General features: G+C 35.0%; 2 protein-coding genes and 1 pseudogene across 5 annotated transcripts in view; 1 reads left to right on the top strand and 2 right to left on the bottom strand.

Annotated features, from left to right (window-relative positions):
• Window positions 1–3,391, top strand: part of LOC102604483 (glycerophosphodiester phosphodiesterase protein kinase domain-containing GDPDL2-like) — an 8,477-nt gene extending 5,086 nt beyond the window's left edge. The window contains exon 4 of the mRNA XM_006363141.2: window positions 1,956–3,391. Coding sequence (XP_006363203.2) covers window positions 1,956–3,103 — 1,148 coding nt within the window. The 3' untranslated portion in view covers window positions 3,104–3,391. The remainder of the gene's footprint in view (window positions 1–1,955) is intronic.
• A 2,685-nt stretch (window positions 3,392–6,076) lies between these two features.
• On the bottom strand, window positions 6,077–7,467 carry LOC102582037 (glycerophosphodiester phosphodiesterase protein kinase domain-containing GDPDL2-like; annotated as a pseudogene).
• A 2,491-nt stretch (window positions 7,468–9,958) lies between these two features.
• Window positions 9,959–23,804, bottom strand: LOC102581377 (nijmegen breakage syndrome 1 protein). 4 transcript variants are annotated; one of them, XR_001471731.1, is made up of 15 exons: window positions 23,601–23,804; window positions 22,424–22,477; window positions 21,622–21,886; window positions 21,426–21,514; window positions 20,651–20,781; window positions 19,445–19,491; window positions 19,228–19,336; window positions 19,030–19,098; window positions 18,035–18,203; window positions 16,329–16,834; window positions 15,728–15,789; window positions 15,541–15,643; window positions 15,400–15,457; window positions 10,809–10,907; window positions 9,959–10,157 (listed from the first exon to the last, which is right to left on the bottom strand). XR_001471731.1 is itself a non-coding variant. In XM_015303319.1 (14 exons), exons 1-13 carry the CDS (start codon window positions 23,635–23,637, stop codon window positions 15,404–15,406), a joined length of 1,695 nt encoding a protein of 564 aa, XP_015158805.1. In that variant the 5' UTR covers window positions 23,638–23,804; the 3' UTR covers window positions 9,959–10,157; window positions 15,400–15,403. The 4 variants fall into 4 exon arrangements, 2 of the variants coding, with proteins under 2 accessions (XP_015158805.1, XP_015158804.1); XR_001471732.1 differs by having other exon boundaries at window positions 10,809–10,899; XM_015303319.1 differs by lacking the exon at window positions 10,809–10,907.
• Between the last annotated feature and the right edge of the window lie 1,475 nt (window positions 23,805–25,279).

Raw genomic sequence — 25,279 nt, 5'->3', positions numbered from 1 at the left:
CATCGTCTCAGTGAAGTAGCCCATAGGTATGGGATACAAACGATTAAGAGTTGTACTGATATTGACTGACCTGTTGATAGGATAGCAGGGAAAGTTGAGAGTATATCCGGAGAAAGCTTTTTCCCTCCCCCTCCCTCCATAAGACCCTCTTTCTCTTTCCCTCTCGGGGTCATATCTTGTTGAAGAGGAAGTGAAAGGAGCGAGACCAACAAAGGGTGCCTCCACAGGTTGACATCCGATCCAACCTAGTAGTAAGCAATCCGCCAAAAGCAACCAAAATATTCCTTGGTGAATCGGGCGAAAACTTGAACTACGTACATACATACTTTAAAAAGGGTAAAGCCAACAGACATATAAAAACTGGTGCTATTGCGGCTACACCTCCCGATTTGTCAGGTATACTACGAAGAATGGCATGGATCGGTAGGAAATACCATTCTGGCACAATATGAGGCGGGGTGGACATCGGATTAGCAGGTATATAATTGTCGGGATGCCCCAAAACATTAGGAAAAATTACATGTCAACAAATATTAGTGAAAAAATAATTAAATAAGTTGAGTGACTTTCTGTGCAAAGAAGTCATAGTTAAGTGACTTTTGAGTTGAAAATGAAAGTTGAGTGACTTTCTGTGAAAATAGTTGATAGTTGAGTGATCATCAAAGTTATTAACTCCAAATCTCAAAAAGTCACTCAACTTTGAATTTCATCTCAAAAGTCACTCAACTATCCACTCTTATATTAAAAAGTCACTCAATCTATTTAATTGTTATTTTAATTAGAATTTGCTAATATAAATTATTTATATAAAAAATCAAAAATTTAAAAAATAAAAAATACCATTTAAACCATTTAGTGATCCACCCACTTGACCTGACCCATTAAAAAATATAATGTGACCCAGTTATCCAATCTTTAGTTGCTGATTCAACTCATGAAAGTAACTGTGGACTGTGGTACTACTTCCGGATGGTTAGAACTAACATCAAGTTTTGGCTCGATCATTAGTGGGACTATGTCTATGTTGATTGCGGAAACATCATTCATGGGAATCCCTGGCTGGAGAATCTTTTTTAACCTTGTTGGTATTATGCGTGTTCTTGTTGATTTTCTAGTCCGTTTCGTTGCCAACGATCCACGATATCTGGGAATTAAGGCTGACAAAGAAAAAGATCAGCTTCAACTAAAATCATTTAAAGAAGAAATAAGTGAACTGCTAAAAGAAGCAAAAGCAATTATCAATGGACAGCTGGAAAAAAACGCACAAGGGAGGAGAAAGAGTCAATAAAATGGATCAATGTTATATTTTTAGTGGGTAGGGTCAAGTGGAGCGGCTCATTAAATGATTTAAATGGATAGTTTTTTTATTTTTTAAAATTTGGTTTTTAAATAAAAAATTTATATCAGTAAATCGTAATTAAAATATCAATTTAATAGGTTGAATGACTTTATGAGAGAGGGTAGATAGTTGAGTGACTTTTGAGATAAAATTCAAAGTTGAATGATTTTCTGAGAGAAAATTGTATAGTTGAGTGACTTTTGAGTTAAAATTGAAAGTTGAGTGACTTTCTGAGATAATAGTGCATAGTTCAATGACCATCTGAGATATTAACTCCAGAAATTCATTATATATCAGATCAAATACCATTAGATGTTATTATTACCTTAATTAGTTTTTACATAATTTCATAATTTCCTATTTTGTAAGATAATAACTAAAAATTAAATTAAAAAATTAGATGATATTGCTTTGTTTGCATAGAGAAAACATACACTTAGTAGAATATATAAAATTAGGCAGGTATAGATTTTATAAAATAATAGGAGATAAACTTGCAACACACATCTCTATGATCTATTTCTGAGAAGAATAGATCGGTCAGCATATGAAAAAGACATCTGTATGATATATTGGCTCAAGAGGAAGTTAACTTTTTGACTTCTTAATCTTGCAGCGTATTCGGGCGCAAAATTTGTAATAGGCCTTCCGTTGGTAATTGCATTTCTGGTGATCAAATTCAAAAGGAGACATTTGTCCATGTATCATGCCATTGAAGGCTTTTTGCAAACACAAAACAATTTCATGCCAATCAGATATAACTACTCCCACATAAAGAGAATGACCATAGGATTCAAAGAAAAATTAGGCGAGGGAGGTTACGGCAGTGTATACAAAGGAAAGCTTCGTAGTGGAAGAGATGTAGCAGTGAAGATGTTGAACAAGCCTAAAGCTGGTGGTCAGGACTTCATGAATGAAGTAGCTACCATTGGAAGGATTCATCATGTCAATGTGGTTGGACTCGTAGGGTATTGTGTTGAGGGAACAAAGCGTGCTCTTGTGTACGACTTCATGCCCAACGGATCACTCGACAAGTACATCAGCACCAGTCAAGAAGAAAGTCCTCTGTTAAGCTGGCAGAGGAAGTATGACATTACTCTTGGAATGGCTCGAGGAATAGGGTATTTGCATCGAGGCTGTGATGTACGGATTTTGCATTTTGACATCAAGCCACACAACATTCTTTTGGATGAGAATTTCATTCCAAAGATTTCTGACTTTGGGCTTGCAAAATTATATCCAACAGATAATAGCATTGTGAATCTCACAGCTGCTCGTGGAACAATTGGATATGTAGCTCCAGAGTTGATCAGCAGAAGCATCGGAGCAATCTCTTACAAAGCTGATGTTTACAGCTTTGGAATGTTGTTAATGGAAATGCTGGACTTGAAGAGACATGAAGTTGCAAATGAAGAAAATTCCAGCCAATATTTTCCTTTTTATATTTACAACAAGTTCAACAAGGGGAAGGAGATTCTGGTGCATGAAGAAGCAAATGATGATGAAAAGAAGATGGCTAGAAAGCTGAGTTTAGTTGCGCTATGGTGCATACAAACAAATCCGATACAACGCCCTTCGATGAGTAGAGTATTAGAAATGCTGGAAGGTGAAGTTGAAGTGCTAGAAGTACCTCCTCAGCCTATTCAATCTCAGCCGATTGTTCTTCAGATGATGGGAAGTTCTATGGCATTTTCGTCTGATTCAATGGCTTTGTTAGAAAATCCTGCTGATAATCCCATTGAAGTAGACATTTGTTCTGATTGACTATAGTTGATGACTTGATGTAATGTTTATGTGAAACAAATATAGCCGACGCAACAATGTTTGGGACAAAGGTGTGTGTTGCTATTGTCATACTAGTTATGCAAGGGGAAGTTACCAACCACATGAAAGTTGTAGTAAATGACCGACTATCCACTTTATGCGAGACAGATGATAGTCTAAGATTGTAATTTTTGTTTGTTTAACCACTGCAAAATCAACTTCAGGTCTACAAAACAGAAGTTGGAAAAATCTTAATTCTTACACTTCAATTTCAGACAATTTTGAAAGCATGCAAACTTGAAACACTTTTGTTTGAAGTTTGAACTAATTCTAACTTTAGAAGAGAGTGCAGCTGTAATCCTTTTCTGAAGTGATTCAGTCTGAGATCATGGTACCTGCAATATGCAGAAGCCAAGAGAATAATGCTCCGACATTCTTAAAATTCATGTTCCAAATATTAGTATTTCCTCCCTTTAAAAAAAAAGAGGAGAGCAGAACTAAAGCAGACTAATAGATGATTAATAGCTCATTAGATAGATAGGAAAACGCCAATGACTGAAATTAAAGGATAAGCCTTTGAAAAGTATTCTCAACGTCTTCTAAGGTTTTTGCACTCTCCTTAAGAAAAGTATCCTCTGCGGTATCACACTCACATAATAAAGCAGTGTTGAACACGGAAACAATTAGTCATTTCCATCTCCATACATCACTAATAATTAGGTAAACGTCAAAGTCTTCTCTTCAAGTTGGAACTTTCTCATCAAGGACCAAACACAAGTTCTCCATTGGTTTGGGACCCAACCCAATGGAAAACGTGTGTTTAGTTGCGTTTACCTATCTATAGAGCTATCAATTATTTATTGGGGGTCTTCAATTTTCTTCTCCCCATAATTTCCAATATGTGGAATTTGTGGACTAGATAAGTCTCTCAATACTACCTTGCTTGCTAGTTGGAAATTATGGACAGAAGAAAATTGTAGACCTCAATAGATGATTTAATAGCTCATTAGATAGGTGAACGCCAACGACTCAATAATGTCATTTTATTTACTTTGTGATGGTTTACATGATTATGGCATGATGAGATGTGTTTCAGGCTAGGTGTTGTGATTATGGCCCCGATGGGATGTTGTTACTTATATGTGGATTGCATGTGGTTATCAGAGTAAATATCTCAAAAGGTCACTCAACTTTGAAGAATTATGTTGTAAAGTCATTCAACTGTGTTTTGTATCAATAAAATCACTCAACTTTGAGTATTTCTTTTATAAAATCACTTGATCAAATTTACCATAAAAACATTTTAACATGATAAAATAAATTAATTGTTCTCCCACAAATCTCAATCTTTTATATGTTTTTCTTCTTTTCTGCAATAATTACAAAAAAAAAAATTACTCTCCATTTTAAAAAATTACAATCATGGATCAATAAAATCAAGTGTAAGATATGAATTTTAAAAAAAATTATTGGTGAAATTATTTTTAATATAATCGAACAATATAAAATGGGAAGAGAAGAAAGTCGATACCTCAATATTGTCAGTTTTCATAAGTTGATAGATGATTAGCAATGAAATTTGATTGATATATTAGTTTAATTAATTAAATGATTCATCTGCCTCTAATAACAATCTGCAATCAAAACACACCAAAAAGAGATTCGACACGCTCCACAAATTTACTAAAAAGTTCAAAATTCATGTCAATTATTTTTAATTTCATGACTTATAAATATTTTAAGAAGTTTCTCGTAAATATATATACTTTAAAAAATAATGATTTTATCTTGTAAAATTATTTTTATGGTAATTTTGATTGAGTGATTTTATAAAAGAAATATTCAAAGTTGAGTGATTTTATTGATATAAAACAAAGTAGAATGACTTTACAACATAATTTCTCAAAGTTGAATGACTTTTTGAAATATTTACTCGTGGTTATCATCATGATAGAATCCTATTCCATGTGACGAGCGTAACACATTATAAAATAAGGTCACCTTGCATCTCAACTTGCCTTAATTGGGGTTCGGAAAAAAAATCAAATTATGGCATTGCCTTTCCTTAATTCCTCTAAACGGTCCTAATTTGTTCAAATACATACATAATCTAGGTAAATACACTAGTCCGTAGAGACCCATATTAGCATATAAAAGTTCAGCTCAAAAATCTAGTCAAAAAGTCAACCCCAGACTCCCTATGGAATCTAAAAGGTTCTTTCAAAATTGGTTTATCCATAGGTTGGGGAACTTACATGCTGAAAATAAACTAAAATGGGCTGTTGATCGGGCCCTAAATCGAAGAATTACATCAATCTCACATTGGGGTAAAAAACAAAACCCCAAATCCCCCAATTTAAATCACTAATTTGATGATAAGATTCGGGGGAAGCTTAATTAGAAGGTTAGAATTATACTTTACGAAGAAACCCAACAAAACCCCATTAAAATCATCCCAAACTATAATCCCAAGCCCCAAAATCGAGTTATGGAGTCTAAGGTTGAAACTAGACTTTTAATTATGTCCATGTTATTTGTTCATCGCGAATGAGACGGACCAACTCAGACCTGGTGTTACATGTCAATTGATTAGAAATTGAGTTAGTCGTTAATTTTCGTAATTTTGTATTTGAGTCTGTTAAGTGGGACACGTGAGTTGTAATAGTGGTAGAGGAAGTCGGTTACTAGTTGTTATAACTGAATTGTGGACAGCTGTCCCTTCTCTATTACATATACTCGTTGATTTCATTGTAAAGGTATCAATTCAGATCAATAAGAAATTCTCTTTTTTCTCTCTATCTCTTCTCTCTCAATTCATCTTCTTCCTTGGAAGAATCGGGTTCAGCTGTTCAAGAGCACTATCAATCTTCCTTGCTCTTTAGGCTTACTCAATTGACAGTGTATCATTTGGTATATCAATCTTCCTTGCTCTTTAGGCTTACTCAATTGACAGTGTATCACCTGGCCCTTCGTAAGCGCGAAGCCCTTCTCGCAAATATGTCATCATTTAAAATAAACATTACATCAACTATAATCAATCAGCTGGAAAAAAAAACCTAAAATCAATCAGAACAAATATATACTTCGATGGGATTATCAACAGAGTTTTCTAACAAAGCCATTGAATCAGACGAAAATGCCATAGAACTTCCCATCATCTGATGAACAATGGGTTGAGACTGAATAGGCTGAGGAGGTACTTCTAGCACTTCAACTTCACCTTCACCTTCAAGCATTTCTAATACTTTACTCATTGAAGGGCATTGTATTGGATTCGTCTGAATGCACCATAATGCAACTAAACTCAGCTTTCTAGCCATCTTCTTTTCATCCACCAGGATCTCCTTCCCCTTGTTGAACTTATCATAAATATAATAAGGAAAATATTGGCTGGAATTCTCTTCATTTGCAACTTCATGTCTCTTCAAGTCCAGCATTTCCATTAACAACATTCCAAAGCTGCAAACATCAGCTTTGTAAGAGATTGCTCCAATGCTTCTGCTGATCAACTCTGGAGCTACATATCCAATCGTTCCGCGAGCAGTTGTGAGAGTCACAATGCTATTATTATCTGTTGGATATAACTTTGCAAGCCCAAAGTCAGAAATCTTTGGAATGAAATTCTCATCCAAAAGAATCGTTGTGTGGCTTGATATCAAAATGCAAAATTCGTACACCCCGGCCTCGATGCAAATCCCCAATTCCCCCAGCCACTCCAAGAATAATGTCATACTTCCTCTGCCAACTTAACTAAGGACTCTCTTCTTGACTGGTGCTGATGTACTTATCAAGTGATCCGTTGGGCATGAAGTCGTATACAAGAGCACGCTTTGTTCCCTCAACACAATACCCCACGAGTCCAACCACATTGACGTGATGAATCCTTCCAATGGTAGCTACTTCATTCATGAAATCTTGCCCACCAGCTTTAGGCTTGCTCAACATCTTCACTGCTATATCTCTTCCACTTTGAAGCTTTCCTTTGTATACACTGCCGTAACCTCCCTCACCTAATTTCTCTTTGAATCCTCTGGTCATTCTCTTTACGTGGGAGTAGTTACATCTGATTGACATGAAATTGTTTTGTGTTTGCAAAAAGCCTTCAATCGCATCATACATGGACAAATGCCTCCTCTTGAATTTGTACCCCAGAAATAAAATTATGAACGGAAGGCCAATCATAAATTTCAGTATTAAAGACCCTACATGTTTGAGAAGTTGTACTAAGGAAACAAAAAGACTATCAGGAATAAGAAAAGTAACTTAGAATGTTCCTACATTCTCTTAAGGCATAATTTTGTCTGGTTCCAAGTAAACCATAAAATTAGGCTTATTATAGATAGTTACCTGCTGTTGCATGTCACCTTTAAGTGTAAAAGAGTTGTGGAAATGAAGAGATGATAATTGTTATGACAAACCAACAGACATAATACTAACGAAATGCTAATTCTGTCCGGCCAAATAATACAACTTGCTAAAGGGATACGAGCTTACCCAAGAAACTCCCAATTAACAGCCCGAGTGACATCCAAATATCCCCTGGTTAGATTAAGGTCCAAACATTAGCGAATTTAAAATGAGAAATCCATGGATAATTATGGAGAGAAAAAATTGATGAAAATAGAAGTGAATCCTTAAATATACTTTCTATAAACCCGATATAATAAAGCTCGAAGCCATAGGTGATAGCTTGATGAAAATCAGAAAGGGAAATGTTGTTCTCTGCCTCTTTAATATTAGGCCATGAGGTCAGACCGACGAGTTGTACTCTGCATCCATCACTGACTTCTGATGCATTCATTTCTCCAATCTTTAAGTAAGTGTATCTGTTTAATTTGCAGCCACTAATTTCTAGAAATGTATTAATAGCAAAGGGACAGTTGAACATGAAGATAGGCTCTGCTGCTCTTTTAATACTATTCTCTGATCCATTTTAATACAGACGAAAATGTGTACTATTGTAATGGTGGGAATTAAGATGAGGAGGTAGTATTAGAGAGCACATATCAGCGTTTTGTAACGTTGGATCTACCAGGCGAATTGTCTGGTTATCGTAGTTGATGGCTTGCACATACAAGTTCTTGGAGAAGAGTGATATAATGGTTTTGTTGCCTTAACAAGCTAATTCAGCTTCTGAGAAACCACAATGTTTTGGATCGGTGTTTAAGCGAAAAGGGTAGCTTATGTCACGGATATGACCACAAGAAGAAGGGATACAGTGTTTGCTCTTCAAGTTCCAAGCATTGCATGTTTGTGAAATGTGAAGAAAGATGAGGATTGTATAACATTTTAGCAGAATGTTTGTTCCCCTACACATTGTTTTTAAAAAGGAGATCAGCTCTATTGGATGAACAGAAAGAAGAGGGAGTTATTGTATAGTTGCTGGAGTCAATTTTCTTCTCCCAATAATTTCCAAATAGCAAACAAGAGAGACTGATGTAGTCCACAAATTCCAGTTCAAAGTGAAGGATAGGGGGACGGACCATTCTGCTCACCTCTTTTAGTGTTGAACAATGAAACAAGGCATTTCTATCTGCAAACATCATTAATTAATAGGTAAACGCTAAAGTCTTCTCTTCAAGGACCAAACATAAGTCTTCCATTGGCTTGGGACCCAAAGGAGTAATATTGGTAATGAAAAGTCCACAAACCTTCAACTACCTAGATGGTTTAATTGCATTTACTCTTATATATTATCATATATCATCGTATCATAATAATATAATATAATATAGAGAAAAGACATAAAGTGACACATGAAGTTGTCCCGAATTTTCAAAAAAACACCTTAATTTTGCAAGCATCCTATTACCCCACAAAACATTTCAGAATTACAATAAATACACACTTTTTACACAATCTACATTCTCAGTGCTTGAGCGTGAATCTCACCCCAATTAGAAATATAACTTCATATTTTTATCAATCTATTTAGTAAAAATTGGATAAAAAGATTTTTCCTCATTCTGGCCAAAAGGATTTTTCCTCATTAATTATTACTTCAAGCTTTTAACATTCCATTACTTATGATGAGAAGCGCAAAATTCAATATCATAATTGTTCGAACCTTTCATAATTTTAATAATGTTGAAAGAATAATTTTAGAGTCACTATACATATTTGTATAAATATCTCTCGTGTTTTTTTCCCTTTCACTAACGTGCTTATGAGTTATAATTTTCTTTTACTATAGAATCTTCATAATCTCTAATTCCCCATCATCTTCAGTTTCAGGTTCTTAATGAAACATTAATAAATGGTACCTCATTCATTCATATTTTTAGATTTCGTGGTTTTACTAGCAACTATATAATATTTTCATATGCGGTATTGTATTTTCCATTTTATGCTATGCAATAATTACTATACAATTATCACCCTTTTTTTAGTTTTTACTTTTTTTATTTATTATATGCAAACAATTATGTTTATTCAAGTATATATTTATTTTTAAATTATAAAGTATTATATATGTCAGTAAAGTAGCATCAAACTTATAAAATTTTGTAACTTCAACTTACAAGTTGTTACTTTTTTCTTTATATGATTGTTTTTTATTTATAGCACAAAGAGAGTCCAATAATATATGCACCATTAAAAATTTATCATTTCCAATAAGAGGAGCGCTCAGACAACCTTTTCTCTCACATTTGCCAACACTAGCTACAAGTTAACTACTTTGGAAAAACTGAATATAAGCTTGAATAACACCATCATGTACAATCAGCTGCCGAGTGCAAATCCTATCATTTTCCACGGACGCTGAAGGTTTTTTTTTTTGTTTCACTTGCTGATTCACATTAAACATAAATGAGTCATAGCATTAAGAATGAAAAACAAATCAAGGAACACATGTGAAGAAACAAGAAAGAAAATATTAGTTTCAAGAATGACCCAATACAATAGCTTAACAGAATTCATCCTGAAGAAATTGATGACTTCATACAAGGAGAAAACAAAAGGAGGGTGTTATCTACAGTGTTTTCTAAGAAACTAGGAATACCAACAAAATGTCTTAGATGGTTGATCCAGTACACCTGCATATCTTTGGTATCTGGAAACACAAAATTGGTATGTTAGCATTCCAAGAAGAAATCATACTACTGATATAATATGCATCAATCATAACAATTTGAGTTTGTGGACAGTCATCAAGTAAGCTTAAGGCAATTCATCAAACTCAAACCAACATGAAACCTTCTCTCTTAGGAACCAAGAGTTTGGCAGCTCGACGACAGTACCATCTCTGCATAATGCAGCTTGCTCATCTGCTGTGCTTAAAACTCCCGTATTTACTGAGATTGTTCCCCTTAAGACAGAGGGATATAAACTAAGCTTTGACCTTTTACTTCTTTTTTTCTTTTTTGCTGTTAAGGATTTCAGGGATCAAGTATAACACCAAAATGCAGCTGTTTTTGTTACCAAAACCCAATAAATCTGTTTCCACCATCAGATAACAGCTTAAAAATGCTTGAGCATCAGGTCAACACTTTGTCCCTTCAAGTCACCTCTCCTGGCTTTTAATTTGTCTCGCAAATACCAAGCAAGTCAAAACAGGTTTGCCAATCTCATAATGAATAAACAGCATAGGTTATGTAATTCTACTATTTATTGCAACAGTAGGCAGATAAACTTCAAGAACCATTGGCTAAAAAGAAACCTTCTATTCTATATAAGTAGGCTGATCCTAGTTCTGGAAACTCACATTGTAGGCAGCTAATCATCATGCATGTAAAATTGCAGTTAAGCCAATTCCAATGATCCTCTATCAAGCTCTTCAGTTCAGTTCACTAACCCTAAAACACTGAAAGATCAAATGTATGTGGGTGAAACACAAACCATATGCATGTGATACAGAAGTACTTATGACTCTTAACAGAATCCACATGGAAACCAACATGTTCTTGAGTTTGTTTTCTCCTAAGCAAGTGATCAAATCAGATTCATATCCAAATTGTAGCCACTAGTCTACTACCTTATGAATTATTTTAACAATATAGCCAAAAGTTAATATAGGAAAATCTTCCAAGAATGATTAACACGGAACACACCAACACGACTACTTGGAGGTGGAAAGGGGCACGTTTTACCCTAGTAAACCAACCATGAAGAAAGATCTAGTGCTTTTTTTCACCTTTCGATTTATGGATGAGTGCTCTTGGAGTAGTTGGTCTAGCTTTGAACCTACGTGCCATTGACTTTGTTTCTCAGGAAATTCGCAGAGGAAGATCCTGAATTTAAGACTTTCTACAACAAAATATTCTCTTTGTTCTAATTTGTGTCTCAAGTGCTTACCTCCAAAAAAACTTAAGTTGCTCAAGGCTGTCATTAGAGAATAGAACAAGCAAGTATATGGAAAGCTTAAACACAAGCAGAAAACATCCTCTCCGAATTAGAGGAGCTGGATCGCTCAGTCTGTGAATGAAGATGAAGCTGAAAGAGGCAGACAAAAAGGTAGTCTTATGAGCTGGAAGAAATTGCAGAGGCTGTCGAAATACCTTGAACACAAAAATCAAGATTTTAAGCATACAATTTTTTTCCACAAGATGGCCAATGCCCAGAGAAGTACAATAATATTGACAAGACTGAGGTTGAAAGAAAATTGTTTGGAGACAAGAAGCTGATCAAAGAACACATTCAGAGCTTTTATGAGATGCTCTTTACTCAAAGATAAAAATGTGGGGTCAAAGAATGCAAGTGGATTCAAAGGCCATTTACAGAGGAAGATGACGCACACAAGCAATTTGATGGGGTAAAGCCCCTGGCACCTGATGGATTCAACATGTCCTTTAAAAAAGGTTGGCCCACTGACAGGACTGATATAAATGAAAACATTGGAATTTTTTTATCAGGAAGGCACATTTGAGAGGAGTTTCACTGCTACTTTCAGAGCTCTCTTTAAGAGAAAGAGGAAATGGAGATTAATGACTTTAGAACTATAGCATCCTAGTACCATTTACAAACTCATTGCAAAGGTGCTTGCTGAAAGATTGAAGACATATGATAAGCAAACTCATTACAGGCAACCAAAATGCCTTCATTAAAAGTAGACAAATTTTAGATGTCGTTAATTGCAAATCCGTGTCTTGGCTACTACTTGAGAATGGGGAAGGCAGGATTAATATGCAAGTGTAATTTAGAAAAGGCATTTGATTTTCTATTGGAAGTCATGACTTGTGCACTTTTGGGGATAGGTGGATACGTGGATCCTTACTTGCATCTCTACTGTCAGACTTCATCTTCACATTAATGGAAGCCCCGAAGGCTTCTTTAAGTCTAAAAGAGCCTAAGACAAGGAGACGCTCTCTCTCCTTATCTTTTTGTGATTGTCATGGAACCCCCTAAGAATACTGCTTAAGAGACCTGAAGAATTGAGCTGGAATGGAGAGATTTGCATTTCTGGTAAAGATGGCAGAGGAATCTGCTAGACTCATGTTGTTTATCCTGACGACACGCTTCTTATATATGATGCTGACAGAAATTAACACTTGTACTTCAGAGCTATTTGCATTCTGGTCTCAAAAAATGATAATATTGTGTGGATGTGTGGGCATACTAGGAGAAATATGATTAGGAATGAAGTTACACAGGACAAGGTGAGAGTGGCCTCCATGGTAGACATGACAAGGGAAGCAAGGTTGGAATGGTTCGGGCATGCATGTAAAGAGACGGCATGCGGATGCACCAGTAAGGATGTGTGAGCGAAGTTGGTTGTTGTAGGAGTTAGGAGAGGTAGAGGCAGTTCGAAGAATAACCAAGGGGAGATGATTAGACAGGATATGACTCAGCTCCAACTTGCTGAGGGCATGACCCTAGATAGGAAGATGTAGAGATCGAAGATAAGGTAGAAGGTTAGCAGGTGTAGCCAAGTGTTGTAGTTCTTTCGGTAGGAGAGGCAAGGGGCAAGCCCTATCTCCTCGTCGCAACCTTATTATTAGTACTACATATGTCCCATTTTATGTGAGGTAGTTCAACTCGGCACGGAATTTAAGAAAGAAATGAAGACTTTTAAAACTTGTGGTCCAAAATGAATGATAGAAATTTGTGTGGCTGTAAATCAATACATTAAGGGTAAAATAGCTATTTTATAGTTAAATTGTTACTTAATATATAAATGTGTCATTCTTTTTGGGACTTACTAAAAAGGAAAGTAAGTCACATAAATTGGGACAGAGGGAGTAGTATTGAGTAATCATGTAGTTTCTTATCTCTCAATGTGTTTTACTACCTGTTATTTTATTTGCTTGGTATGTTGATCTTTGATGTCATATTTTTCTTGTAACCCTGCTTCAAGTATCTGCTCTTTTGAGTCAAGGGTATATTAATCTTATCGGAAACAGACTCTTTACCCCGCAAGGGTAGGAGTAAGGTTTTTGTACATCCTACCTTCCTAAGACCCCACTTGTGGGACTACACAGGGTATGTTGTTGTTATATTGCCTCTGCCCTATATCAAAGATGCTACGCTGCATGAGGAAATTGATGCATACGAACGCCGAACAGAGCCTTTTCGAGAAATGCTTGCTGTATCATAATTAAATAAAACCACCAAGAAGGTGCTGTCAAAAGAATGCACAATCTTCCTACAAGTTGATGGATCAGACAAACCGACATACATACAGTTGGCCATGGAAACAAATATGGAGAAGCAAAATACCTCATAAAATCTCATGCTTCATATGGTTATTGGCCAAAGAAGCTGCTCTGACTCAAGATAACTTGAAGAAAAGAGGGATAACCTTATGCTCTAGTTGCTTTCTTGGTGGGGAGGCATTAGAGACAGTGAACCATCTGTTCCTATACTGCAAGTATACCCAACAACTATGGAGGATTTTTTTGAATCTCAAAGGCATCTCCTGGACCATGCCCAGGAAGGTCTCAGAGGCTTTGAAGAGTTGGGAGGCAGCAGGGGTGAATGCAAAGGACAGAAACAGATGGAGAATTATCCCTGCTAGTATATGGTGGACTATTTGGAAAGAAAGGAATTCTAGGTGTTTTGAGAGCATAGAGAATGATGTCCAGAAAGTCAAGTTAAACTGCATTTTATTGTTATGTTTTTGGTGTTATCAAGTATACTCCAATGACATTGTATCAGTAATTGATGTTTTACACTTAATATAGACTGGAACAAGTGGAAAAGGAGACATCTGTATATATGGTTTCAGTACAACCCATGTACTGTTTTGTGATATAATACAAAGTTACATATTTCAAAAAAAATAAAAATGCACAATCTTCCCAAGAGAAAGAAAGAATTTTCCATTTTTAAAGGGATACAATAAGATCTATAACAGTTTCAACGTCACTAACAAAGTTCTATTTGCACCAAAAATATAACAAAAGTAAACAACCCATTCAGATCTTCTGAATGGAAATTCCTCTATCTTCGAAGCATCTAGCCTTTCACTCCCTCCACAAAGCACAAAGCTGTATGTGCTTTGCAGACTAAAAAGCTGCATTTGCTTTGCAGACTAACGAAAAGAAGGCATAGTTCTTCAGCACTGTAAAGAAACTTACCATATTATCTACGAGCAAACAACCCATGCAGGGAACCAGCAACACCACTTTTTTTTCCCTGTGATAGAGAAATAGAAGCACTGGCTTGAGAGATGTATTTCCTGTGATTTTAGCTGCAATAATACAAGTCATATTACTGACCTTTTCACTCTTAAACAGGTCCTCGGCAATTGCCTCCATCTGTTTTCTTTTTTTCTCTTCTTTAATAGATTCAGCAACGTCCTCATTCTTACACTCAGATTCTCTGCCATCATGATCACAGATCAACATCAAAGTCTGATATGTGTTACAGACTATAAACAAACCAGAGATAGACTTAGCTGCTTACTGGTATGGATGCTTGGAGAATGGAATGAAGATTGCAAAGCTATTCTGGGATGGAGCATTTGCCTATAAAATTAGGTCAAAAGAACAGCAAAAATTGGCATTTAGAGTATAGCATAATAATCAAATCCACTGACCAAAGAAATATTTCAAAAAAAATAAAAATGCACAATCTTCCCAAGAGAAAGAAAGAATTTTCCATTTTTAAAGGGATACAATAAGATCTATAACAGTTTCAACGTCACTAACAAAGTTCTATTTGCACCAAAAATATAACAAAAGTAAACAACCCATTCAGATCTTCTGAATGGAAATTCCTCTATCTTCGAAGCATCTAGCCTTTCACTCCCTCCACAAAGCACAAAGCTGTATGTGCTTTGCAGACTAAAAAGCTGCATTTGCTTTGCAGACTAACGAAAAGAAGGCATAGTTCTTCAGCACTGTAAAGAAACTTACCATATTATCTACGAGCAAACAACCCATGCAGGGAACCAGCAACACCACTTTTTTTTCCCTGTGATAGAGAAATAGAAGCACTGGCTTGAGAGATGTATTTCCTGTGATTTTAGCTGCAATAATACAAGTCATATTACTGACCTTTTCACTCTTAAACAGGTCCTCGGCAATTGCCTCCATCTGTTTTCTTTTTTTCTCTTCTTTAATAGATTCAGCAACGTCCTCATTCTTACACTCAGATTCTCTGCCATCATGATCACAGATCAACATCAAAGTCTGATATGTGTTACAGACTATAAACAAACCAGAGATAGACTTAGCTGCTTACTGGTATGGATGCTTGGAGAATGGAATGAAGATTGCAAAGCTATTCTGGGATGGAGCATTTGCCTATAAAATTAGGTCAAAAGAACAGCAAAAATTGGCATTTAGAGTATAGCATAATAATCAAATCCACTGACCAAAGAAGAAGAGGAACCAAACTGAAAGTGAAGATGCATCAATTTTAGAATTGCAATTCATGGACAGAACTTAATGTACTTTACAGAAGTAATAAAGTTACAGAGAACTTTCGAAAGCAAAAAAAAAATTTAGTAAGGATCTTCACTAAGCAATATTATGACTACAAAAACTGATATGCTTCCTGGACTAGCAATCAAATCAAACCTAGAATTTTACTGAACCAACTGCATATTAGACAAGCAAAACAGACACATGGATCATCGTCATAGTCTATATCAGACTTTTCAGCACCAATTTAGACAGAACAGGACAAGATCAAGCTGAAATTGCTAGCTGAACTCTGATGCTGATGGAAGTCTAATATTTCAGCAACAAAGGAAAGGCATGCTAAAGAAGAAAGTGAAGTGGGAATTTTTCATTCTCTGTTATGAATATACTTCATATAAGACATTGCAATAGATACAAACCTTACGGAAGCGCTTAAAATTTGTAACTCCGCCATTTGATGAAGAAGAGACTGGTAATGACATGATAGAATCTCTAACAATTAAATCTTGGCTATATATGATATCCAACTTCCCATTTTCCCGCTGATCCGTGATATCTTCTTTTACCACTGTATTATCACTTTTGACGCCTAAGCGCCTGATGTAACCACCTTCAGGGTCATGGATGGTAGCATCATCATGTGGTATGTGACCTCCATCGTGTTTAATATGTTTTGTTGAACTGGGAGATGTGTCCCTCGTGTATACCTTATCCCTAGGCATCACTATTTGAACAGTACACTTATCTTCGTTGTGATATTCAACAGATTCTAACTTGTGTATAGAAGTTATTCCCTTGCTGTCATGCTCTGAAGATTCTATTGAACAGAAAGCAGCAGCGATGTGATCTGATTTTGTACTTTCTGTTTCGGCATCTGAGTCTGCAACCACTGTCTCATCTGTGGAGCATGAAGAGGTAACGAGCACTGCAGAGGACAACTATTTAGTAAAGAACATAAGATAAAATTGGCAGAGAACATACATTCATAACAATGCACAACTTATCAGCATATGAGATAAAATTGGCAGAACACATAGATTCATAATAATGCACATCTTATCAGCACCGGGTTGAACCAGAATGTCCTGATAAAGACTTCAATGAATTTCTCACTTCTTTTGTAACCTTTTTGCATCTTCTATATTATATGCACAAAAGGATTTCTGCCTGTTATGATATATCCTACCTACTTCATCAAAACAAATGAATTCTACTCGTGTACTTCTTGAAGTCAGAAAAGTAAAATAAGTTATCCAGTATCCACGCATTCAAGCATATCTACAAGCAATTTATTTGTGTAAGAAACTTCTTGGATCCATTTTGAGCAAATGGTACACAAAGCAGGGATTTTGTAAATTATTAAAAAACTTATTGTGAAAAGAAAAACTGTTGCATTTTTATTTAATATGTCAATCAAAGCTAGCTTACAAAGGTAGTTTACTTTTTCATTTGGAGAAAATAAGGCGACTGCTTCAAGAATCAATTGTCGAAAGACATTACTAACTGCAAGATCAATGACCAATTACCATGGTCATGAGTAGCCAATTTCTATCTATCTAAAGGGAATCCGTAAGTCGCAACTAATAATGGATCATCCCCTAGTTAAAAATCGACTCAACCAGTATTAAACAAGATGGTGCAAGATTTTATGAGAAATTCTATTGCACGATTAGTTGACCTTATCAACCAGTCCAAAGCCACACTCTTAAAACCTCTTGGCTAGTCTAACAAGCAATTTTTATTTGCTTTTGCACAACAGTAGGCACAGATGCACAGTGATAAAATGACCTGATCCTTGACCACCTCAAATAATCATCATGAGGTTTTTTACTTTTATTACCACAGACCAGACATCAAAATGGCGATCCACTGCAAGTTAGAGCCTTAGAGGTCCATATCTGAGCATGTAATTAGTAAATTCAATACATATCATGTTTTGCAATTTGAATCTGCTGGTAAAAGTTTCAAACCAAAATTTAAAGGGGGAAAGAGATTGGAAAGGAGGAAAGTGAACATGAGTGAGCAAAGACATGAATGGAGAAAATAGAAACTTATGTACATAGAAAGTCAATTGTTATGTCGTGTGCAAGGAAAGAAATAAATTCTAAACTTATACTACACTCACCTGGTGGGGATGTGATAAGAATAGGATCAAGATATCCGGATAGAACCGCAGAAACCAGATCTATTTCACTCACCCATGGCAAGGAACTTTGGTTAGAAAAAGACTTAAAGTTGTTTGATCCTGCTGGAACTACACATACCACACGGTCATTTCCATTTTTCTCCGAGACCTAAAAGCAGATGAAATGAGTTAGTAAGTTTAAACATTACTACATACACAATCTTCTGTGGCTCAATAGTATGTATCTTGTATGCAAAACCATGAGCACCCCATGAAACCCCACCACACAAAATAGAAAAGAAAGAGATGTTGAAACTTGGCAGCAATCACAAAATAGGAAATGCAAAGGTGTGATTCAACTCAATCTAGACTCATGCAGTATATTTGGAGTTGTATGAATCCAAAATCTCATCTGTCTATCTCTAGCCATTCCCATAGTAGGCCATGCTCTTTCTCTCTCTTTTTGGATAAGGACCTCTTCTCTTTTATGCCTTCACTTCTAACTTGATTTGTCATTCCGTTAACCTTTTTCACTTATCCACTAAGAATATGGAATCAACTCAAGAAAATTACCACCGCTTTGCTGACTGTTGAGTACACCTTTATATACTACACTCAAAGTAATATATATTCTGGCACAAGTGAAAAAAGTGCAGTTTACCAGTCCAATGAAAAAAGAGAAAAGGAAAACAAGGGTGCACTTAAGTGAGTGACTGTTTTTAATATGCTGGTTTAGGCAATTTGCATCTTCAAAATGCTTTCCCGTTTTGCATTCTCCCCCCTTCCAACAAGCATTCCGATTTATGAACTTGACCCCCTATCCATTAGGAAATACATCATTCAAGAGGTTGTGCCATGTACCTTTTCAAACATGCTAGGAGTTACCAAATTAGTTCAATCTTAAGGGGTGAGCTATACAGAAGATGCAGAGAGGAAGACCAAGGAAAAGGGGGAAGGGAGAGCAGCCAACAATAACATAGGCCATTAGGACAAACCTTTTCAGAAGAAGCAATGTTGGCACCACCAACTTCCAGCAAGGACTGCAACCTGCCCTCAAATTTATACTGCAAAGGAAGGGGAAAAAGTTATCTCAGTCTAGCACAAATATCTAAGTAATTCTCAATCAAGTCATCTTGCATGACTTGCTTGATGTAATGCAAAAGAGTAGCAGCAAAAACTAAGAAAACAATCACCTTGTTTTCTGGTTCCAGCAAAAAAGCATATCCTTTCAAACAACACTCCCGAGACTGAGGATCTACCACTTTCACGGAAACTCCTTCCAACATCAACTTTGGTGCATGACTGGGTAACACGGCACAACTAATCTTCTTAGCATACAAAAGAGAAATGTTGTACATGCTATTTCAGACCAGCAAAGCATAATGTGATTAATCTTAATACAGTACTTACGAACTGTGGCTTGGAATATCGGTGCAAATATTTTTTCCTGCAATTAGCTGAAATTCACAGTCAACCAATTAAAAAATTCTCAGATCTCAAGTTCGAATGGAAAAAATAAATAAACAAAAGGAAAATTACTTTCTTCATGATTGGATACTGTAAAAGCATGATGCAACAAATCGACGAGCTAAGGGCTAAGTTCATTTTTCTTCTGTTTTCAGAATGAGTAAAGAGTATCCATTTCAACAACTCGGAAAAGGAAGTTATGAGCTCAAAATTACAAAAGGTACAAAGATGTAGGTCCCTTATCAAAGAGTAAGGAGCCACAAAATCCACGAAAATCTTATTAAGGTGCAACAGAAAGCTGAACAAATTCCTCCAAAGAATATATGGATTCTCTTCTAGATAACCCATATAATGCATAATCCATATTACCCATATGATGCAGAAAGATAATATTTTACATCCTTTCTCAAAACAAAACAAAAAATAAAAATCAGGCCACTTTTGTACTTCTTCTCAATGTAAGTCCCTTTTCAAAGGGTAGGGAGCCACAAATCCAAGAAAACATTTACATCATGTACGCTTGTTAAGCTGCACCAGAAAACTGAAACTGTAAACTAAAGTTTTGCAAGCTATGTAGGGAATTCTTAATTCCTTCAATGAATCTTTGGCTTCTTAACCAACATAATGCAAAGAGATAGTATTTCAGACCACACTTGTGCTCCTTCTCGATTTCCTCCTTTCTACAAGAATAGGAAAAGTAGTCTATTATAGCACGGCTCAATAACTAACAATTTTCCTGATGCAGAGGGGACAGATGATTATCTGATGCTATGGAACATCACAGAAAGAAAAGCATAATGCTATCATTGATTATATCACTGCAATTATGAAGTCCACGCATAATGATACCCGCCTGTTTATGTTTGGATCCCTCTGGAAGATTGAAAAACTATCTCAAATCTTCAGAATAACGAAGCAAAAGATCTGACATAATGTAAGGTAGGAAAAGCACAATCATGAAACAGCTAAATCATATTCCTCACATTAGTAAATCTATGTGTAAGGATTGTCATGCGTACACATTCGGTTACAGTATCACCACTTTGAACTACAGTTGCGTATCTAGATATCAGCTACTCTAAATGCAAATAGACATGTTTGTTGGCAAATTATACTTGCAAAATCTTAGGTGATTTATACAAAGAATACCTCGACCCAGCTATATTGAACCAAGGGTTTTCTAGCGACAATCGCATCAATCAGGTCATCACTCAGTGGAAAGGAGTCATCTACAAGCACATGGGAGCAGTCCAAACTCCACTTCTTAGTTATACTTGCACCTGCAAGGAGATTGATAGTAATAGGAATATGACATCTTCTCAGCATACAAATATATATAATGAAAAGAATTGAGATTATAATATAATCTAGGTATTCCCTCTATAACAGCCTAACAGGTTCCTTGTGCTTTTGCAACTTTAGACTACTATGATTGTGGCATCCTAAAATGCATGAAAGCATTCAAGATACTTTCTGTGCTTGTAAGCACAAGCATTTAGTCTTTTTGATAATACATAGGTATTTATTCTTTTAAATGTAACTGCAGTCTACAGTAAATCAAGTACCAAATCCGGTCTCTAGGATTATGTATGAGGACATATTTTGATACTCTTGCAGTTCTTGGTCCTTTTGACCACAACTCCAATAGAAAATAGGTATAAAAATAATTAGTTGTATTTTGTCACTTAACCACAATTTGTGCATCAAAGACTAATATGATTCCCATCACATCTTTATTTTATTTTTGGCTTCATCATTTTTTCCACCGGATAGGAAACAATGGTATAAAATTAGCAGAGTAAAAAAATTAAACAAGATCAAGAATTCATCACATCACACTGGTAATATTATAAGTAGCCTGAAACACAAAAGTGCATACACTATCTGAACATATATTTATGTACTAGCATAAATGATCACTCACCTATTGATGAAACCTTCTTTGTAATAAGTTGATTTGTCTTTGAATGCTTCGGGGAGCAAATGAAAAATATGAATGACAGATAAGAGAATCTGTTTGATGAATATCATCACATCAATATGTTGTTCAATAGGATTGATGGTCAACTAACAAAAGGTACTATATAGGAGTAAGAGTCACAACATGTAACTTCAATCACCTGTAAGTTGCATTACCAGTTCCAAATGAAACTAGATCGCCATCCTTGAGCATCGTTTCTCTATTTGGAAACTCGTGAACTTTCTCCTTCGAATCCAGATTCTTGTTGAGGAATGTGCCATACTTTGAGCAGTCTCTTACACGTACTTTAAACAGAATATTTGAGGGTTTCTTCAACGACTGATCCAAAGAAATCATCTCATCTACTAAAATCTCTGCATGTATCCTTGAAACTCCTTTATCCTTGTTGACAATGACATCACATCCTGTGAAACAATACATTTAAGGGAAGTCCATGACAGAAGTAATGTGGGTCTAAGTAAGGAAGAAGATAAAAATAAATATTAATAAAATTTTGACACACGTCACTTAAATAATACATCTGATGCAAAAATTCTTGTTCACGCGCTTCATTAGCTGGTAAAAAAATATGCATGCCAACTGAGCAAGCGCGGTGTGTAAAAATTTGTCTGTGAAGGAGGAGTGTGTCTTGAAGGAATTTTGTTACAAGTTAAAGGAAAAGTATGTTTTAAGCCTAATTACAACAGACCATCGGCAAACCAATTATGGCATGTTAAATGCTCTATTGTCATGACCCACGACTTGGACTGAAGGCAGATCACATCAGAAATTGTGACATCTAAGTCATCTCATCAACAAGATTAATCAAAAAGGAAGCAGTGACAGCGCGAGTAACCAAGCTAAGAGAGGAAACTCAAAAGTTACGCCTTGTAAGGAATTAGAAAACATATTAAGAAAATTTTATGAGAGATTTTATGAGAGTGCATAATTGAGAAGATTACCTTTTCGACCCACTTTATATGTACCTTTGTTGAAGAAATAGTAACTATCTTCACCTGTCGCATATACAACGAGCAGTGTATTAGCGATTGATAGTAGCAAAGTTAATAAGATGATAAATCAGCCAGAATTCTAGTCTAAAATGAAACCAACAGAAGTCATTAACAAAATGTGATCAATAAAAGCCATGAACGACTTGCTTCAACTTTCAACATTAGTAAAACTAGTTCATACGTTTTGTAACTATAACTAACACAATTGATTGTTCGCGCATATGTTTATTCATGGGACATAAGTCCTCAATCAATTGTGCCTCAAAGCCTAACTAGTAGGGTCTAAGCTATATTGATCTATATATCCATCCTGCTTTATCCAGCCACATTTGGTTTCAATACTACAAAATGAATTTGTCTTTATATATGGTGGTCCCCAGACCAACATGCGCACACCTCAAAAAGTAGAGTCTACTAGGTACCTAATACCTCCCAATGGCACAGGTACCACATAACTCTGCCACTTAGACAGTTAAATATAAATCAAGTAACCTCGTCTGCCACTAGTAACACGTATGCCAAAACACCTACGTGTAATTTGTCTTTTAAGGCAAACTTGGAGGTTCTCTAAACCTAGTGTTTCTATAAATCATCCTACACTAAAATACAAGTCTCTACTCAGACCAAACCTAATATAGGCATAATAACAGAAACAAAGACATAATCCTGGACTCACAGCACAAGTACCATAACTCAGCACCACAATGGCTTATGCAGACAGGAAGAAATCATCTAGTTTTGCCTCCACTGCAATTTTGAACCTAAAACATCACGGTTCTCCCCCCTCTCCCTTTTCATTGATCACTAGGTCCCACCCTTTTGAGGGCTTAATATTCTATTCATTGATCACTAGCTCACACCCTTTTGAGGGCTTAATATTCCATAAACTTAAAAGAGAAAAAAGAGGGATAAATAATTGCTTTCTTGATTAATAATTAATATCAATCCTAAAAGTGACACTTAGTACCATTGCTTTCTTGATTACTAGGTCAAGTGAATTTTTAGTATCATTGCTTTCTTGGTTACTAGGTCAAGTGAACTTTTAGTGTCATTGCTTTCTTGGTTACTAGGTCAAGTGTATTTTTTAAGGAAAGAAACAACAAGTAGAGAGAAGCCTGTATAGAACCTGGAAGAGGATCAATAGGAAAAAGGCCCCAAACCATTTTCTTGATTTTCTTTTTTATTTTCAAGATTGTACACCGTCGATGGAGCTTTGCCCGCCGATTTCTTCTCCGGCACCGGAGTTTTTTTCTCAGTATAGAAAAATAAAATCGGAGTATTTCAAGAAAGTTGAGTGTCTTTGATGGAGAAAAAGTAATAAAAAAAGGGGTCATGTATCTATAGTGTACGAAAAAAGAAACAAAGGCAATTAAGTTACAATTTATACACATTTTTTTCCTAATTAAAAAGTCCATAATTAAAATAAATTTTATATTATATAAATTATTATTTTAATTATATGAAAAAAAGTTTAACACAGACATATCTTAAGTATATTATTTATGTTACTTTAAAATAATTTATTGTTATTTTTATTAATGTGATATATACAAATAACAAGTTTGTATAAAAATTATTTGCAAAATAAGTAATACAGTGAAAGTGGTATTACTTCTTCATCTTTTTTAGACATCTTCTTATCAAATTTAAAAAATTAATGTAAGTGTTCAAATATTATGATCTTATTTCGTTTACCTACTTAAATTAACACCTTCTTATATTAAAAATACTCATGATGATTACTTGCTTATATATTTTATACATATTTCATTTTAATTTTAAAAAGTGTCGTGTAACACTTCGTGTGGTTAATTCTGTCCATCTAATCTAACTAGGACATTCATAGTAATTTTGTTTGATTAAATGGATAGAGATTAAGAAGGGTTAGAAATCAAAATTAAAGTTCTAAAATCAAAATTAAATGGGTAAAAACCATTCAATCTTACTTTTACCCCATTTAACCTTCAATTTCAACATAGATCATCGTTTAGCTTATGATTAAGATTTTTTTTAATATAAAAAATAGGATTCTATAGAAGTTTAAGATTTTGTAGATCGAATTATATGATTCATCGTGGAATTGAATAAAATATTAGGATTTATTGTGAAATTGTATAAATAAATTAAAGTGTCAATCAACTATTATAAATGCCAGTGAAATCAATTTTTTTAATGGATTTTTAACATTTGTTATCAATTGATTTTCAATATTTAGACAATTTATATCGAGATGTGTTTGAATACAAGTTGATCAATGATTAGTTAGGTATATAAAATAATATATAGTTGAATATGAAATTCCTAAAAAAATTATAAAGTTTTCGCCAAATTTTATTTATCTTTATTAATTTAAAATACAAAAAGGTTTGCTCTAATATACTCTTTTTTGTTGTTTCATTTTAAGGCTTTTTCCCAAACTAGTTGTCAATGGATTTTTATTTGAGCAACTTACAAAAATAACTATATTTATAGGGTTAATGAATACCAATAGCTATAGGAATGTTATTTACAATAAATGACTACAATTTTTATCACTTTTTTGCTGTATTTTTGTATCATTTTTATTTTTTTTATTTATACATTAATACATCTTTAAGTACAACAAACTAAATAAGGAATTGACTCTAAATATAGCCCATTATCCTCACATTACGTCCATACAATGAGCAACTTCCCATAATTAACTTCATAACTAAAAATTACTTATTTAAAGACATATCAGGCCATATTCTTTATCAGTTTAACAAAAATTGTGATACATCATACTCAATTTTCTTGTTGTCTCCATATTTCTTATTCTGGCGT

Source organism: Solanum tuberosum, unplaced genomic scaffold, assembly GCF_000226075.1.
Source record: "Solanum tuberosum cultivar DM 1-3 516 R44 unplaced genomic scaffold, SolTub_3.0 scf00415, whole genome shotgun sequence".
Lineage (NCBI taxonomy): Eukaryota > Viridiplantae > Streptophyta > Magnoliopsida > Solanales > Solanaceae > Solanum > Solanum tuberosum.
Note: the sequence above shows the minus strand (reverse complement) of the source record. Positions and strands in the feature narration are given on the sequence as shown.

Bases quoted from the DNA above. Each gene is read 5' to 3' on its own strand.
- LOC102581377 (XM_015303319.1), bottom strand. From the start codon at position 23,637: ATGGTTTGGGGCCTTTTTCCTATTGATCCTCTTCCAG. The intron at 21,887-22,423 runs GTAATCTTCTCA...ATTGTTTCACAG, and splicing joins ATATAAAGTGGGTCGAAAAG to GATGTGATGTCATTGTCAAC. The intron at 21,515-21,621 runs GTGATTGAAGTT...TTCATCAAACAG, and splicing joins ACTGGTAATGCAACTTACAG to ATTCTCTTATCTGTCATTCA.